Below are 17092 nucleotides of genomic sequence, written 5' to 3' on the forward strand. Positions count from 1 at the left end.
CTCACAAACAACCGCCCAGATCCACTGCAACATTTTTAGCATGAATTGTGATTTTACCTCGAATGTGTTTCTGCTATTCCAGTAAAACCTGTGGTGCCATGTCCGTTGCTCCCAGATGGTTCGTTTGACTGAGGATGGCTGAGTGAGCAAAAGGGAGGGAGAGTGGCCATTGTTTCACAGAAGCAGAGATCTCCAGCTGGAAGGGACCTCCAAGGCCACCTAATCCAACCCCCTAATTTTACAGTGGGAAACTGAGGCCTAGGAAAAGGAAAGAACTTACCCAAAGCCACACAGGCAGAGCTGGGATTGCAGCCTGGGTCGTGACTCTGCACACACTACATCATCCTCCCTCCTCTGGGGGTACAGAAAGGAGCCGCCAAGAAGGAAATGGGAGAATCACTGCCTTTTCAGGCCTCCTCTGTAGGAAGGTCACAGTCTATCCAAAGGCCAAACAGGAAATGGAGGCTTTAACTCCCCCCCCCCAAAAATAACAGGAGAACTTTCACATGGGTTCCAAGGCCTCCAAAAGGTACTGTACCAATGGGTATCAGGAAGTCTGAATCAGTACAGATAGTCCCTTTCATTATCAAGGCACCAGGGAACTATTACTTCCCTCAGTCTGTCTCTTTGGGGCTACTCCAGCAGCTTATCATCCCACGTATCCCCTTTTTCCTGACTGCCTTAGGAGCTAACCAAGCCGGGAAGAAGAAGAAGAAAAACAAGGGACCCCCTTTCGAGACGGAGGCTGCAATGCTTTCCTAACGGCCTGGTTCAGGTTCAAGGATTCCAGGACCTCTCGTGCTCCACTGGGGCCCTACCCCCCAGCACGGGGCCTGCTAATGGGATGCAGCTGGCTTGGGCCCGATCCTCTTAAAGAGATGGGGAGAACCGTTTTCCACCGAGTCCCACAGGCTCTATCTAAAAGGGAAGAGGGAGAAGAGCAAAAGCAAGGAAATTTGGACACCGGGTGGCAACTGTGGTACTGGACAATCGGGGGTTCTTTGAGGCAAGCCTTCTTCTAAGGCACTAGACGCGGTGGCATGACCCTCATGGGGGTTGACTCCCAGTGTTGCGTGCAGGCTAACTAGTGCAGTCATCCCCCTGTGCCCGGACAGCCCAGGCCACCTAGCCAGAAAAGCTCCCCAGAGCAGGGGGGACGAGTCCCCGGGGCATCCAAGATACTAAGCAGACATTGCCCTTTTAGTCCTGAGGCTAGCTAAGGGTACTGATCAAATGTTGAGCTTTGCCCTCTGGAGGAGTCCCACCTCGGTGGCCAGCCGGAAGTCTGCCTGGGATCTGATCATCGCCCTACCTCCCACAGAGACCGGCAAAGGAGAACAGGCATGCCTATCTCCTCTGCCATCTCTCCCTTTGCCGGGATGGGCCACCTAGATGCCCGTTTCAACCATTACCAGCTAGAGTTATTGTTGGACTCGCTGGCCCTTCAAAGTGGAGATCAAAACATGCCTCCAGTGGTTTCCCCCGGGGGGGCCTCTCCCAAGAAGCCATTTTGCGGGCAATTTCCCAGTAAGCTCCGAGTCAGAGAACAACAGGAAATGTCCATCCCCTATCTCGATGCTGCGGCAAAAGCAGGCATCTGTCCTCCTCTTCCCCCAGTCCCAAAGATCTCCCCCACTGGCCTAAAACCCTCAACATCTGTCACACTTTTGGGTTAAGAACAGCTGCTGTGGTGTCCTGCTGCAAAGCTTCAGTGGGTCCAAGCAGCAGCTGTGTAAAGTAACCAGGGCGAGCAATTAAATCATATTCCCTAAAAGCTGGGAGGAACCTGAGAGGACGCCCGATCCAATTCCCTCATTCGAGAGAGAAGGAAACTGAGCCCAAGAGAGATGGGAAAGGACTTGGCCAGGATCATTGCTACCGGCAGAGCTGGAGCTAGCAGAGATCTTAGAAGCCTGGTTCTTCCTCTAAAATGGAAATAGTGCTAAGAGGATCAAATGGGACAGTCTATGTCAAGTGCTTTATAAACCTTAAAGTAAGTGCCAGATAGATGCTGGCTAGTCCTATTGTGTTTATTATTATTATTATTATTATTATTATTATTATTACTTTCTAGTCCAACCCTACTATGCAGAGAAGGAATCTGAAACCCCCCAAAAGGAAGTGGTCTGAGATCACACACAGGATCATAAATATAAAGCTGGGAGGGAACCTCAGAAGCTATCTAGTCCAACCTCTCCTTTTACAGACGCGGAAACTGAAGACCAAGAGATATTAAACGACCCACCTTAGCTCATAAAATGGTAAACCTGAAATTACAACTCGGGTCCTTAATCTTCAAACCCAGCCTTCTTTCTGCTTCAGCCCGTTGCCTCCTGTTTTCCAGAGAGGCAAAGGGACCGATAAACAACAGAGGCAGGATTCATGCCCGGGGCCTTGTGGCTCCTGAGAGAGACTCCTGTATCAAGACTGGTGAGGAGGGGAGCAGAAGTGACTTGCAACCCTAGAACATGTTATCTAGGTCTCTGTCTCCCTGTCTCCCTCCTTTCCCCCTCTTCTTTCTTCTTCTCTGTCTCTGCTTCTCTCTCTCAACACACACACACACACACACACACACACACACACACACACACACAGATAGCGATCGGGGACTATCCCTATCCAAGCAGGTCTAGTCCTTCCTGACCCCAGATCTTCCTGCTTTGGGGCCCAATTAGGAAACAGCCCTTTATCATGATTTAGAAGTAGATAGGGCAAAGGGAGGATACCTTTTCCCAAAAAACAGAAAGGCCTCTGATCGTGTCCTGCCTACCTCCACTCAAAAACCTTCCCATGATCCCCTAGTGCCCCTTCCATAAAATATAAACTCAACCTGACATCGAAGACATCCAACAGCCTGGCTTCCACCTACCTCTCCAATCTTTCATCCCTACGACTTCCCTTTGTGTCCTTTCTGCTTCAGACCCCCAGTCTAAATCTGGTGTCCCACATCCAGCTTCTACGGGTTCACATCGACTGTTGGCACCCCGTGCCTGGAATCTATTTCCTCTTCCTTTCTCCATCACTCTGAATCTTCATCCTCCTTAAAGATTCAATTGAAATGTTAGCTCCTCTCTGAAGCCTGCTCAACTCAGAGTCAGGGAGACCTGGATTCAAACCCTGCTTTAGACACTTTAGACCCTAGGTAAATCCTTCTCTCTGGGCGTAGCAGTCTTATTTGTAAAATGGAAATAATAGTAGCCCCCATCTCAAATTGTCATCGTGAGGCCCAAACGAGATAATGTATATAAAACTTTCTAGAGACCTTGAAGTGTTATAGATGTGTATTATTGTTTTTGTTATTATTTCCTGAACATTCCCTCCCTTCAGATGTTGGCACTCTCTGACTCCCCTAATTACCTTGTTTTTTTTTTGAGATCTCATCTCGGGCAATTTGGAATTCTATCCAAAAGGCTATAAAACTGTGCAAACCCTTTGATCCAGCAATGCCACGGCTAGGTCTATATCCTAAAGAGATCAAAGAAAAGGGGATAGGACCTAGTTGTACAAAAATATTTATAGCAGCTCTTTTTGTTGTGGCTAAGAATTGGAAATCAAAGAGATTTCCATCCACTGGGGACTAATGGAATATTATTGTGCTGTTAGAAAATACAAGCAGGATCATTTCAGAAAAACCTGGAAAGACTTGCACGAACTAATGCATAGAATAGGGAATAGGACCGGGAGACTCTACCCAGTAACGGCCATCCTATCCGAGGAAGAACTGGGAACGACTTAGCTATTCTCGGCAATACAACGATCCAAGACAATCCCAAAGGATTAATGATGAAACATATTAGTCCCCTCCAGAGAAACAACTGCTATTGATTGAATACAAGTGGAAACATGCTGTTTTTCCCCCTTTCCTTCATTTTTTTCTTTTATTCAAGTCTTTTTAAGCAAAATGACTGATATGTTAATGTTTTACCTAATGGCCCATGGATGACATAGATCTGATTGCCTGCTATCTCAAGGAGGGGAGACGGCAAGAGAATTTGGAACTCATAACTTGAGAAAAGGTTTAAAAGTTGCAGGGAAGGAAAATCTCATCTCAGGAAAAGGAGAAATCCCATCATCGGGCTGGCAGAATCCCAGAATGCTCGCTGGAAGGAAGACAAGAGAAATTATGGCATGAATGGTACCAGCCCCTCACCTTCCCCCAGGAAGGTCCAAGGGAATGGAGTTCTTGGCAGAAAGAGGAGGGAGAAGAGCCGGGGAGGGAATTCTGGGGTCAAAATTGACCTACTCATTACAAAACTGATCACTGACATTTTATGGTTCTCGGAGAAAAATTAATTCATTGAATGGATTCCTGTCTACACTTCTCTCAAAGAGCCCCTCTCAGATTCCACAAACAACACAAGAATCCCAAGTCAAAATCACTTAGGAAAGGAGGGAAGGACTGAAGTGGTGTCCACAGTTCATCTATCTCAAGCCCGTGGCCAGAGGAGATGCCCAAGAGTGCTCCGAGATCTTGAACTTGAGCCACTGCTCACCACTGCCTCCCTCTGGCCTTACTATAGCTTGGCAAAATGTTGCCCAGATGCCCACCTCAGAAAAAGAAAGGAGAAATTGCCAACCATTGCTCGGATTCTTTGCCAACAGAGTCCATCCAGTCACCGGGCAGGGCCCGCTCACCTGGCCCAGCTGGGTATCGCTCGGGACACCCAGACGCCCGGCCCGACCGATCTTCGAACGTCCCTGTCCTAGAGCCGGGCCACCAGCGGAGTGTCCTAATCAGAGTTTGGCCTTCCTAGAGAAGGAGGGGGGCTCTGCCGGCTCTTGGAGTCACCTGGGATCACTCCCCGCGTCAGCTGCTCAGCACACACATACCTTGTCAAGAGGAAGAAGCGCCTTATTTTTGCCAAATCCCAGATGCTTTGCAACCAAAGGAGTCTCTTCAGAGCCAAAGATATGCCAGGGAGGTCAAAAGGTCTTATTGTTCCCACAACAGAGACCACACAGGGTGCCTCACTGGCCAGAGATGGGGAGACCCAACTTATTTCTAGTGCTCGGACAGAGCTAAGTGGGAGCCAACTAGTGTGGTCTCCAGTCATCTGAACCCTTCCCGCACACCACATGAAGGAAAGAGATGGGAAATGACAAGAGAACAAGCTTGTGTCAGTAAAAAATAAAACAAGCCCCAACTTCCCAGGTCCATTCTGTGTTTGGGCCCATCTCCCACCTTTGCTTCCTCCTCAGTGACAGCAGGGCACTGAATATACAAGCCACGTGCAGCAGAAGCCAAAAGCAACCCCAGCAAGCTGAACCCCAAACATCCAAACACTGTCTTCACCCAGACTCCAAATCCCAGGCCCTTTTCCCTGCCCTTCGATAGGTTGTATGTTCCTATAGGAACCATTTGATTTCAAAAGGTTTTTCTCTGTTGTTCAGTCACGTCTGACTTCATGCCCCCATTTGGGGTTTTCTTGGCAAAGACACTGAGGTGGTTGGCCATTTCCTTCTCCAGCTCATTTGACAGATGAGGAAACCGAGGCAAATGGGGGAAAGTGACTTGCTCACAGTGACATGGTCACATAGCTAGTAAGTGGCAGCATTTTAACTCAGGAAGATGCATCTTCCTGATTCCCAGTCCAGCACTCTAAGATTCATCACCCTGAGTGTAAATACTTCCTAGCTGTGTGATCTTGGCCAGGTCACTTAATCCTGTCTGCCTCAGTTTCCTCATCTGTCAAATGAGCTGGAGAAGGAAATGGCAAGCTACGGCGGTCCCTTTGCCAAGAAAATCCCAAATGGGCTCATGGAGAGTCGAACATGACCCAACACTGCGGTACACCCGCAATGGCATCCTTAGGAAATACATAAGGCAAGGGTAATTATTTCCACTTTGTAGATGGAAAGACTGAGAACAAGAGAGAAGTGATTGGCCCGATGTGTTCATGACGAGGCTGGGACCCGAACCCGGATCTCCTGCCTCCCAACCCCATGCTCTGACGGACAAATCTTCCCACTTAAAAGAGGTGACCAGTTTGGACACTGGTCTCCGTGGCCTGTATCAGGAGTCAGCGAGCTCACTTACTGACCTCATGCTATATGTACATCACCATATTCAGAGCTGTGGGGAAAGAGACAAAAGCCGTCACAGCTGTGCTTCTGGGACTTCGGACATGGCCCAGATAGCTCGGGATTCAACACTAACACCTGGGAAATTAATTAGGGGCAATCTCTAAGCTTGTCAAAAGCTGATGCCCTCTTGGAGCTTATCTGCATGAGTGGTGATGATAATAATAACCATGTATGTAATCCTGCCAAGTTTACAAAGCATTAATATTAGTTACTATTAATAATAAATTAATCAACATTAATTAGGAAATTAGATCTCAGCTAAATTGTTAATATTAATTAACCAGTTATTTAATTATCAAATTTATTAATTAATAAATTACATGGTTCTTTATTAATTAAATTTAATTTAATTAATAGTCTCCTACCAAAAACTCCATTCTCTCATGGATAAAAGAGGGCTGACAAGATTTGGAGCTTAGGAAAGGAGGGAAGGACGTGAAGTGGTGTCCCAGGTTCATCCATCTCAAGACTGTGGCCTCCTCCCTCACCTGGGGATTGTGGGATAATCATTGTGGGGACGTGAGCATCGTTAAATATGCCGGTAATTGTCACTAAGGTGGAAATCTGGAGCTCCTTTGGCCTAAGTCTCCCCGGCCTCTTCCCTTCCCCTGCCCTCTCTGCACACTCTCTGCTGAAGAACAACCCTAGTGAACAAGGAAGTGGAGCATAATATAAAATAGATCAGACCCAGAATCAGAAAGTCTAGCATTCAGATCCTACCTCTGATACTTAATACAGGTGGGACTCTGGGCCCCTCCCAGAGCCTCTGCCAAATGAGGAGTTGGGAGAGGACAAAGACACTACTGGAGCGGGTAGGTCCTGGCAGGGAGGAACTTATATGTGTGGCCAGGATAAAATGGGAGAAAACCCATTCCAGAGCAGTGCTGTTAGAATTCTTGAAATTTCAGCACCCTTGGGGCAGCTAGTGGGCACCATGAACAGCCCTGCAGTTAGGGGAATCTGAGTTCAAATCCAGCCTCAGATACTTAACACTTCCTAGCTGTGTGACCCTGGACAAGTCACTTAACCCCAACTGCCTCAAAAAAAAAAGTAAATTTCAGCACCCTGGTGCTAAGCTCTGATCACTCTGTCTTAGTTACACATTCTGCTTGTCTTGCACAGGGGAAGAGTGCATATCTCTATTATCACCCAGGTACAGATGTCTCTGGTCTGCAGCACATGTGCCGAGTTCTTTCCTCAGGACTAGTAGCAGGCTTGTGCTAAGTCAGCGTCCCATACTTGGCCTCTCTGAGGCACTACCCATTTGGGATATGGGACAATGGAAGGCCAAGCAGCCTGTCCAGAGTCCAACATTGTGGCTCTCACATCCTAAGCAGCCCATTAGTATGGTGACAGTTATATAGGATGTTGTCCTTTGCTAGGGGCAGTAAAGGACTAAGGGTGGTGGAGGGTGTGGTGGAGGGGGTTTTGCAAAAGGCTGATGTGATTCCTTTCACACTAAGAGCTCGGGAGGGTGGGCCTCATACTCACAAAAACCAAATCTTACAGGTCAGGCTAGTCTTTGTGCAGAGGAACTAGATCCTAGATTTAGAGCGGGAAGGGAGTTCAGAAACTCAGAAGCCACTGAATCCAATCTCCCCCATTTTACAAAGGAGGAAACTGAGGCCCAAGGAAATTAAGGAACTTTGATCAGCCACTGAAGCCACTGAATTCAATCTCCCCCATTTTACAAAGGAGGAAACTGAGACCCAAGGAAATTAAAGAACTTTGCTCAGAGACATGCAAGGGAATAAGAATCAGAGACAGGAGTCCCAAATCAGCAGCTAGGAGTACATGATCAGACTTATAGAAAGCAACATGGCAGAGAGGAAAAAGGAGGAGGCGAGGGGGAACAAGTTCAAAGATTGTGAGCAAGTCATTTAACCTTTTGTACTCAGTTTCCCCATTCACAGTCACCGCTTCTGAAATCCCTTACAGCTCTGCATCACATCCACATGTGCCTTTGGCCAATCTCCTTCATCTCCCCAGGTCTGTCTCCTGTTCTGTAAAATGAGGCAGCTGTTCTGAGAAGGAAGGAATCCTGGTGCTATCAGACCAGCCAGAGGGGTATGGAGGGCCAAACTCCAAGGAGACCCCCGCAATTTCTACGGCTCCCACGGAGTAGCTTTGCTCTTTCAGGATTTATGGAAAGTATCCCAGGACAAGATCACTAGTTATTTGGATTTCATCTGCATAAATTCATAATGGAAGCCTCCCAATCGTACATCTATTGGTGCTGGTACCTACTAGATAGAAAGATAGATAGAGATAGAAAGATAAATAGATAGATAAATAAATAGATAGAGATAGATAGAAAGATAGATAAATAGATAGATAGAAAGAAAGAAAAATAGATAGAGATAGATAAATAGAAAGATAGACAAACAGAGATAGATAAATAGAAAGATAAGTAGAGACACAAAGAAAGAAAGATAGGTAGATAGAGATAGAAAGATAAATAGAGATAGAAAGAAAGAAAGCTAGATAGAAAGATAAATAGATAGAAAGATAGATGGATGGACAGATACATACATACATAAATACATAGGCGATTGGGTGCATACATAGGCGATTGGGTGCATAAACAGGTGGATAGATGGGTAGATAGATAGAAAGATAGAAATAAAGATAGATAAATAGATAGAAAGAAAGAAAGATAAATAGATAAATAGGTAGAGATAGAAAGAAAGATAGAGAAATAGATAGATAGATAGAGATACAAAGAAAGAAAGATAGATAAATAGACAGAAAGATAGACGAATGGATGGATAGATAGAGCATAGATATAAGTATAGATACGTGGATAGATAGCTCATAAATGTGAGAAAGAGACAGAGGCAGACAGAGAGGAGGAAAGATGGGGAGGAGAGAGACAAAGAAGAGACAATGACAGAGAAACAGAGACAGAGACTGATAGAGAAAGACAGAGACAGAGACCAAGACAGAGAAACAGGGAGAGACAGAGACAGGCAGAGACAAAAAGAAACAGTGACAGATCGAGACAGACAGAGACACATAGACACAGAGAGACAGGGAGAGAGACAGAGAGCCAGAAACAGAGACAGAGACAGAGAGGGAGAGAATTTCTTGAATGCTATGTGCCAAGTATTATGCTAAGGGCTAAAGCTACCTATAAAAAGAAGAGATTGTCCACTGTCCACAGAGGCTCCCAGCTCCCAGGGCCATACTGACAAATGGAAATAAGACCAGAGCCACAGAGTCAGCAGTGTAGTTTAGCAGAACGAAATAACTCAGGCTGTGCCCTCTGCCAGACAATCAGCACTAACCCCTCTTTTCTGAACTCGGAAGGGGAAGGAAGGAGAAGAAGTGCCAGGGGGTCTCTAATGACCACATGAGATACACTTAATTCCAGTGGAGAGGAGAGATCCAGAGTTGTGTCTGAGCAAGAACTGCAATTTGGAAGCAGGAGCTCTTCCCAGGGCCGGTGCTCTAACCACTGCACTATCTAGCTGCCCCACTGGGACTTTTATTTTCGTCCCCGTCCCCATCACCCAGAGCAGTGGCTAGCATTCGGTGGTGTTTAACAAATGCTAGCTCTACTCCTTTGGGGGAGACTCGGACTATTAATCACAAGTGAATATGGGAGATTCCTGCCAAGGAAACCCCTTCTCCCAACACAAATCGGCAGCTGCTCTACCACTTAGTCTTAAAGCATTAGCTCTTAACCTTTGGGCAGCCCTTGAACAGCTTCTGGGAAAGTCTAGGCCTCCTCCTCCAATTGTGTTCTTTAATGCATAAAGTAAAATTCAGAGGATTACAAAGGAAACCGATTATATCGAAAACAAGTCACCAAGTTGTTGTTTAATTTGAAAGTCAAAGACTTTGGGTCTTAATGAGATGCACAGGGCAATTAGTGAGTGATTCGGTTACAGACCAAGGGTCATAAAATCGGTTTGTACCCGAGTTGGGACTTGGAGGCCGGCTCTCGATCAAATTAGGCCGCAGCCATAACTCAAGGGGACGTTACATTGTTTAAAACACAGATATGGACTCTCCCCCAAAAAACACTCCCAAGAAATAGGGCCCCAAGTCTGCAGAACGCTCCACGCACGGCCAGATGTGTTCACTCTGCTGACTAGTCGAGCTTGGCTGTTTTTCTTTGTTCTAAAGAAGGGTTCATTTGGGGAGTACAGAAAAGGGAAGTCATGTTTTACAGTGCAAAAAGCACTAACTCCAGAGTCCCAGAACTCCGATTTAAGTTTTAACTTTGCTACTCAACCATTTGCACCTCCTTTTATAAGTTATGTAAGCTCCCTAGATCTCAGTTTCCTCATCTGTAAAATGGTTGAGGGATAGGACTCAGTGGCCTCTGAGGTTCCTTCTAGCTCTAGGTCTGTAAGAGTCCTGGAAGGAGGAGGGTGGGGAAGGTGGTGGGGGAAAGAGAATTTACTCTGTTACCCATAATTTTTCTAAAGGGACGCTGGGAAAAATACAAACAAAAAACAAAACAAAACAAAAATACAAACTCTACTAGACCTAAAACTATATTATAAAGCAGAGGTCATCAGAACCATTTGGTACAGGCTAAGAAACAGATTAGGAACAGTGGGATAAGTCAGGTTCACAAGATACAATAGTCAATGACTATAGTAATCTAGTGTTTGACAGACCCAAAGATTCCGGGAGCTTCTGGGATAAGAACTCACTATTTGACAAAATCTGCTGGGAAAATTGGAAACTAGTATGGCAGAAACTAGGCATTCAACCAACACCTAACACCCCATACCAAAATAATGTTGAAATAAGTTCATGATTTAAACATAAAGGGTGACACTATAAGCAAATTAGAAAAACAAGGGATAATTCACCTCTCAGATCTGTGAAGGAAGGAATTTATGGCTAAAGAAGAACTAGAGAACATTATGAAAGGCAAAAAAAATCATTTTATATTCTATCGCTGCAATACATCATAAATGATTATATTAAATTAAAAAGTGTTTATACAAACAAAGCCAATGGAGCCAAGATTAGAAGGGAAGCAGAAGACTGGGGGAATTTTTTTTACACCCAAGGGCTCTGATAGAGATCTCATTTCTAAAATATATGGAGAATTGATTCAAAGTTCCAAGAATACAAGTCATTCTCCAATTGATACATGGTCAAAGGATACGAACAATTTTCAGATGAAGAAATTAAAACCATTTCTAGTCATATGAAAAAAACGCTTAAATCACTATTGATTAGAGAAATGCAAATGAAGACAACTCTGAGGGACCGCTGGCTAAAATGACAGGAAAAGATAATGATCACTGTTATAGGGGATGTGGGAAAACTAGGATACTAATACATTGTTGATGGAGTTGTGAACTGATCCGACCATTCTGGAGAGCAATCTGGATCTATGTCCAAAAGGCTCTCAAACTGTGCATACCCTTTGATCCAGCAGTGTCTCCATTGGACCTGTAGCCCAAAGAGATCATAAAAAAGGGGAAAGGACCCACATGTACTGGAGTGGTTTGTAATTTCCTTCTCCATCTTATTTTTCAGATGAGGAAACTGAGGCAAACAGGATTAGGTGAGTTGCATAGGATCAACCAGATATTAAATGTCTAACACCAGATTTGAATCCATGAAGATGAGTCATTTTATTCCAAGCCCAGTACAAGCCCATATCCCCAGCTTCTCAGCCACTTACCTAATGCTGGGGAGGGGTAGAACTTTCTGTCCTTAAATCTCTCTCCCCCTCTGTGAAATAAATTAAGTCTGTGTCTTCTGAAGGTCCCTGAGCTCGGAAAAGTCACCTCATCTCCCCAAACCTTGCCACAGACCAATTTATTGATGGAGTCATCCCAAACGTAGACAAACACTAGGTGACTGGACCACAGAACAGATCATTTTTCATAGAGGGGCACTGTGATACATGTGCATGGGACACAAAAGCAGATACCCCGGGCGGGATGGGGCCGGACTAAAAAGGAAGGAAGTCAATAGAAGAGACTAACTCACCTGCCCCCGGTCACCCTTCAATACAGCAGGGTTGCAGTTTGGGCTGCTTCAGTTCTCAGATTCATAAGGACACATTCATGGTCAGTAGGTAGGACACTGGACCTTAGAAACAGACCTGAGTTCTCATTCTGCCCCAGATTCTAGTTGTGGGCTCCTGGGCAAGCCACCCATCCTGCCTTTGCCTCTCTCAGCTCCCCTTGAATGGGCTGACCTCTAAAGTCCCTCCCAGCTGCCAATCAATAATCTGATAATTTCCAATTCCCACAATTCCCGGTTTGGGCCCGCTGTTCACAGCCCGATATGTCTAAAAATCACTTTCCTACGCCCCCAGTTCTGATTTCCTTTCAAAATTGGGCCCGGCCACTGGCCAAGTCTGTGCTCCAGGGGGGAGTTATAGCATCTAACCACTTCCTGTGTGTAAAACAAAGCGGATACTCCCCAACCTCTGAAGGACAAGTGTCATTTGGAGAGTCCACTTATTAATGGTGTGACCTTGAGCAAGTCAGCTGCTCTGTGCAGGGATTTCTCCTCAATTAAAATGGTAATAGTAACGCCGGTGCAACCTGCCGAATGGAAATGTTGTGAAAATGAAATGGATCTTTTGGTACAAAACATAAGTTACTAACACTCGAGCAGAACCTTTTTAGATTAAGGGCAGTTTTAACATGAACTCACAAATCCTTGAAGTACATGGAGCTACATGAATTCAAGACGATACTCTCCTCAAAAAAGGTTATCTGTGCACTCACCGGTCGGTGCGGAGTGAGGCCATGTTTTCTGATGTCATGATCTTTTAACAGTGAATCGAGAGGCTCTTAGTTTAGAACAGAAACACAACAAGTAACAGCCAGTGCTAATTAGTCTGTGGCCAGGGCCCAGGTGGAAGGAACATGCGTGCCCTTTGGTGAGAGGGAAAGCAGAAGAGAGAGAATATATACTTGGAGTAGTTCGGAGAGACCTGTCACAACTGTTGGACAAATGACTCAGAATGGGTGTCCTACGGATGATAATGGCTCATTAGTGTCAACTAATTTCATGGAAAATGCAAATTGGAGATTATACTGAAAGACAGAGGCAGACAGAGGAGGGAGGAGAGAAGGGGAGGGAAAGAGAGGAGGGAAAGAGAGAGAAAAGAGAAAGAGAGGGGGAGGGAGGGATGAAGGAAGATAGAGAGACAAACAGAAAAGGAGGAGGAAGGGGAAGGGAAGAGAGAGAAAATAGAAGGAGAGAGAAAAGGGGGAATGGAAAGAAAAAGAGGAGAAAGGAGAGAGCGAGCCAGAAAGGGTGGGAGAGAGGGAGGGAGGAAAAGGGGGAGAGGGGGAGAGAGAGGCAGAGATTCAGGAAAAGATAGAGAGGGGAGGAGGGAGGGAGAAAGGGAGAGAGAAAAAGGGGGGAAGGAGATAGGAAGGGAGAGGGGGGAGAGAGAGAGAGAGAAACACAGAGAGAGAAACAGAGAGAGAGAGATAAAACAGAGAGAAACAGAGAGAGAGACAGGGAGAAATAAAGAGATAGAGAAACAGAGAGAGAGAAACAGAAAGAGAGAAACAGAGAGAGAGAGAGAGAGAGAGAGAGAGAGAGAAAGAGAGAGAGAGAAACAGAGAGGGAGAGAGAAAAGGAGAGAGAGAGAGAGAGAGAGAGAGAGAGAGAGAGAGAGAAACAGAGAGAGAAACAGAGAGAGAAAAAAAACAGAGAGAGAAAGAGAGAGACAGAGAAAGAGAGAGAGAGATAAACACAGAAACAGAGAGAAACAAACAGAGAAACAGAGAGAGAAAGATAAGCACAGAGAAAAACAGAGACAGAGAGAAAGACTCAAACCTGTACTTCAGTCCCAATATCAGCTTCTAGGGAACTTCCACTAAGATTCCTGGTTTCCCAGGGCAGCTCTAACCAATGGACAACTGCACACTGACTAGAAGCAGTTTTTAACAGGGATTTTCCCCTGTAAAGAATTGAGAAGAAGGTTGAGAGATCTGTTAACTTCACAAGTGAAAACAAAACAATCCTATGTGTCTGGACACACAACACGTCTGCAAACCCTACCAGGAAAGCAGAGTAGATGCCGCCTCCTACAGGAGGGCTCCCTTGATAGCCCCACTTGTTCGCTGTCTGCCTCCCTCTCAGGAAAGGATGGGGGACTTACCTGCACAGCGGTTCTTTCACCCAGAGAGAAAGCTGCTTTGCTTCAACCCTATTTACATCACCTGCACGGCTAGGAAATAAGAACTATATACAGATGTGAACAAACTCTTACAAGGAAATTTCTTCGGGTGGTTTTCTCTCTCAAAGCTCCTCCCTTTCCTCCTTCTACTCCCCCCTCCCACGCCACCGGGACTGCATTTGGATCATAGAACTGGCAGGAAAAAGGCTACCACTGGAAAGGGCTTCGCCTTTTACTTTTTGTTCCCCGGAGATTTTGCTAATTTCTTGTCAATATATCGCTTCGATTTGCACACAACAGACATTTCCCAATGAACATCCAAACAAGCCCTTACACAAAATACCTTTCCAGGAAAAAATTGAAAAAGGAGCAACGTCCTCCTTTTGCAGATGAGGAAACTGAGGCCCGAGGAGGGTTTTTTGTTTGTTTTTTTTAACATTGACATGAAAGAGCACTAGAATTGGAGGCAGACGTCCTGAGTTCCAATTCTGCCAATTGCTACTTGTGTGACTCAGGGTCAGTCACACACAGGATCTCTGCATTTTGTTTTCTCCTTTGGAGAAATAGGTCCTTTCCAGCTCCTAATCTAGGCTCTTATGATCCCCCGGGTGACTTTAGGCAAGTCACTCTCCCTCCCTGAGCCTCAGTTTCCTCGGCTGTAAAAGGAGTGGGCTGGACTAGGTGGCCACTGAGCTCCCTGCCCTCGACGTGCACGGCTACGTTCCTCGTCGGCCATCGGAGCCGCTAACAGACACGCATGACAAAAATGAAACACTCGACTATGACAAGGGCACGGCCCTCGGAAGGCTATTTTCATCGTTTTCCTCGCGGGCTGGGCGATCGGGATACGTCTGAGGAGTTGATGACTGAAGGGACGGCTTGTTCTCTGCGCAATTCTTAACTAAAGCCCCTCAGAACTTGCGCCCCCCCTCCCCGCGCCATGTCCCTCGCTGTTCAGTCTTGCTGGGCACACGGGTTCCTCGAGGGGATTCCCCCTTGGGGTCCCTTTTAGGGATTTCTCGCCGTCCCGGAGCTCTGGCGCCCGACAAGAGCACCAACTGGAGACGGGTGAGCGCCTCCCCGTCGAGGGCAGCGTGATAAGGGAAGGGATGCTCACGCCGGGATGGAAGGAGAATGGAAGGCCCGTGTTCCTCAGTTCCGGGGGCCTCCCGACCCCGCTCCCACCGACGCGCGGACGGCCAAGCGCATGTTAGTGACGACGGCACCGGGCCCCGGGCACTCACCTCTTGCTTTTCCAGCACCTGTAGGAATTGCTCATGGTTCTGGTCCGGTTCTTCTGGAAGGCCCGCGGGACGGCCGAGCTGCTAGCCTTCTGTGGAAGTGCACTCTCCCTCTGTGCGCGCCACCGTGCGCACGCACGCATACACATAAAAGTCTCAGGCGCACACCGAGTCACCTACACGGGCGCTCGCACTGGCGAGCAGAGCGGCCGCGGGACGGGCGGGCGGGCGGGCTAGATGGGCAGGCCGGGATATGGGCGGGCGCGCCGAGCCAGCCGGCCGGCCGGACGGACGGACAGGCAGCCGTGCGCCCGGCGCTCCGCTCCCTCCTTCTGCGCTCCCGTCGGACTCTTGCTCCAACTGAGCTGTCCCAGCAGCTGCGCTCGCGCCTAAAAAGGCTGCTGTCAGCCGGGCCAGATAAGGCTCTCGCTGCCCAAGCCTCCCGCTCACGCCTGGACGGCTGCCAAAGGAGGAAGGGCCGGCCCGTTCCCTCCGTCGGGAAGTACCTCGGTTCACTCCTCCTTTTCTCCACTTCCCCTCTCCTCCCTCCCCTCCCCTCCCCGAGGCCACCTCAGCCCACAGGCGACGGGGCACGTGGCCGTCCTCCCCGGCCGGCCTCCCGTAGGGCTGCTCAGAAGAAGGGGGGGGTGGGGGGGGGGAGATGGGGCGTGGAGGCGCCTGGTCCAAGGTCACAGTCCCTAGTCGTGGTCGTCCTCCCCTGGAGAAGTTTTAACTAAGATTATAGTAAATAAGGGGGGGGGAGCACTGGCAGCGGCCCAAGCCCCACAAGCACTTATTCCCTGGGATTCAGAACGTGCAGGACCAGCAGAAGATGTAAAAACAATAAATAGCAATAAAAGCTTTGCAAAGAAGTGCTGCAGGCCGCTAAGAGCCGCCCCCCCCTCCCGTTTAGGCAGAACTGAGGCTTCTCCAGAACTTTTCATCGAGGGTGGCAAAGGCATAAACAAACAGCTCCCCAAAGCAAACTCCGGGCTCTTAACGAGCCCTTCAAAGACCGGCCCACAGCCCTCATAAGAAGACAGACGCACATCCAAGCGGCTCTGAGCTTTCGCCTCCCACCCGGGACAGGCCAAAAGCCCGAGCCGGCCAGTGGTGGAGGGGCCGGGGGCGCTGCCCGGCTGGGCAGCAGCTCGCAGTTAGGCCAGAGCCCGGGAGGCACTCACTGCCCGGCGCTTGGCCCAAGGGGCTCCCACAGCCACAGGTCCCACCGCCGGGAAATGGGCATTTCAGCATTGGGGGGGAGGTATGGAGAGCCGGGAGCAAAATACCAGTCCAGTCATCAAAGGGACGGCCCCCGAAATTGTAGTGCAGCTGAAAATGGGGGCCCGAAGAACCCCAGAGAACATCTAGATACGGAAACTGGGGCCCAGGGAAGGGAAGCAATGCCCAGGCTCCCATGGGTAGTAAACATAGGCAGAATTTGAACCCACAACCTCTAAAACAGAGTGAGGACAGAGGGAGGGAAGGAAGGAAGGAAGGAAGAAAGGAAGGAAGGAAGGAAGGAAAGGAGGAAGGAAAAAAGGGAGGGAGGAAGGTGGAGAGGGAAGGAAGAACTTGCATGTACCTGGAGAATTGCAGAGATGTATGCATGTGGAATCTTGTATATATACTGTTATACATA

The 17092-nt window shown here is 47.7% G+C and overlaps 1 protein-coding gene across 3 annotated transcripts in view; it reads right to left on the reverse strand.

The window, feature by feature from the left end:
- The window catches only part of KIAA1210 (KIAA1210 ortholog), a 53754-nt gene extending 37786 nt beyond the window's left edge, over window positions 1-15968 (reverse strand). For 2 of the 3 annotated variants that reach the window (XM_031944404.1, XM_031944406.1), the window contains exon 1: window positions 15454-15968. In XM_031944404.1, the coding sequence (XP_031800264.1) occupies window positions 15454-15599 (146 nt within the window). In that variant the 5' untranslated portion in view covers window positions 15600-15968. Of the gene's footprint in view, window positions 1-14191; window positions 14320-15453 lie in introns of those variants that run through there. The other variant, XM_031944405.1, reaches the window with a different exon arrangement.
- Between the last annotated feature and the right edge of the window lie 1124 nt (window positions 15969-17092).

The sequence above is a fragment of the Sarcophilus harrisii genome, chromosome X, assembly GCF_902635505.1.
Source record: "Sarcophilus harrisii chromosome X, mSarHar1.11, whole genome shotgun sequence".
In the NCBI taxonomy this organism is placed as follows: domain Eukaryota; kingdom Metazoa; phylum Chordata; class Mammalia; order Dasyuromorphia; family Dasyuridae; genus Sarcophilus; species Sarcophilus harrisii.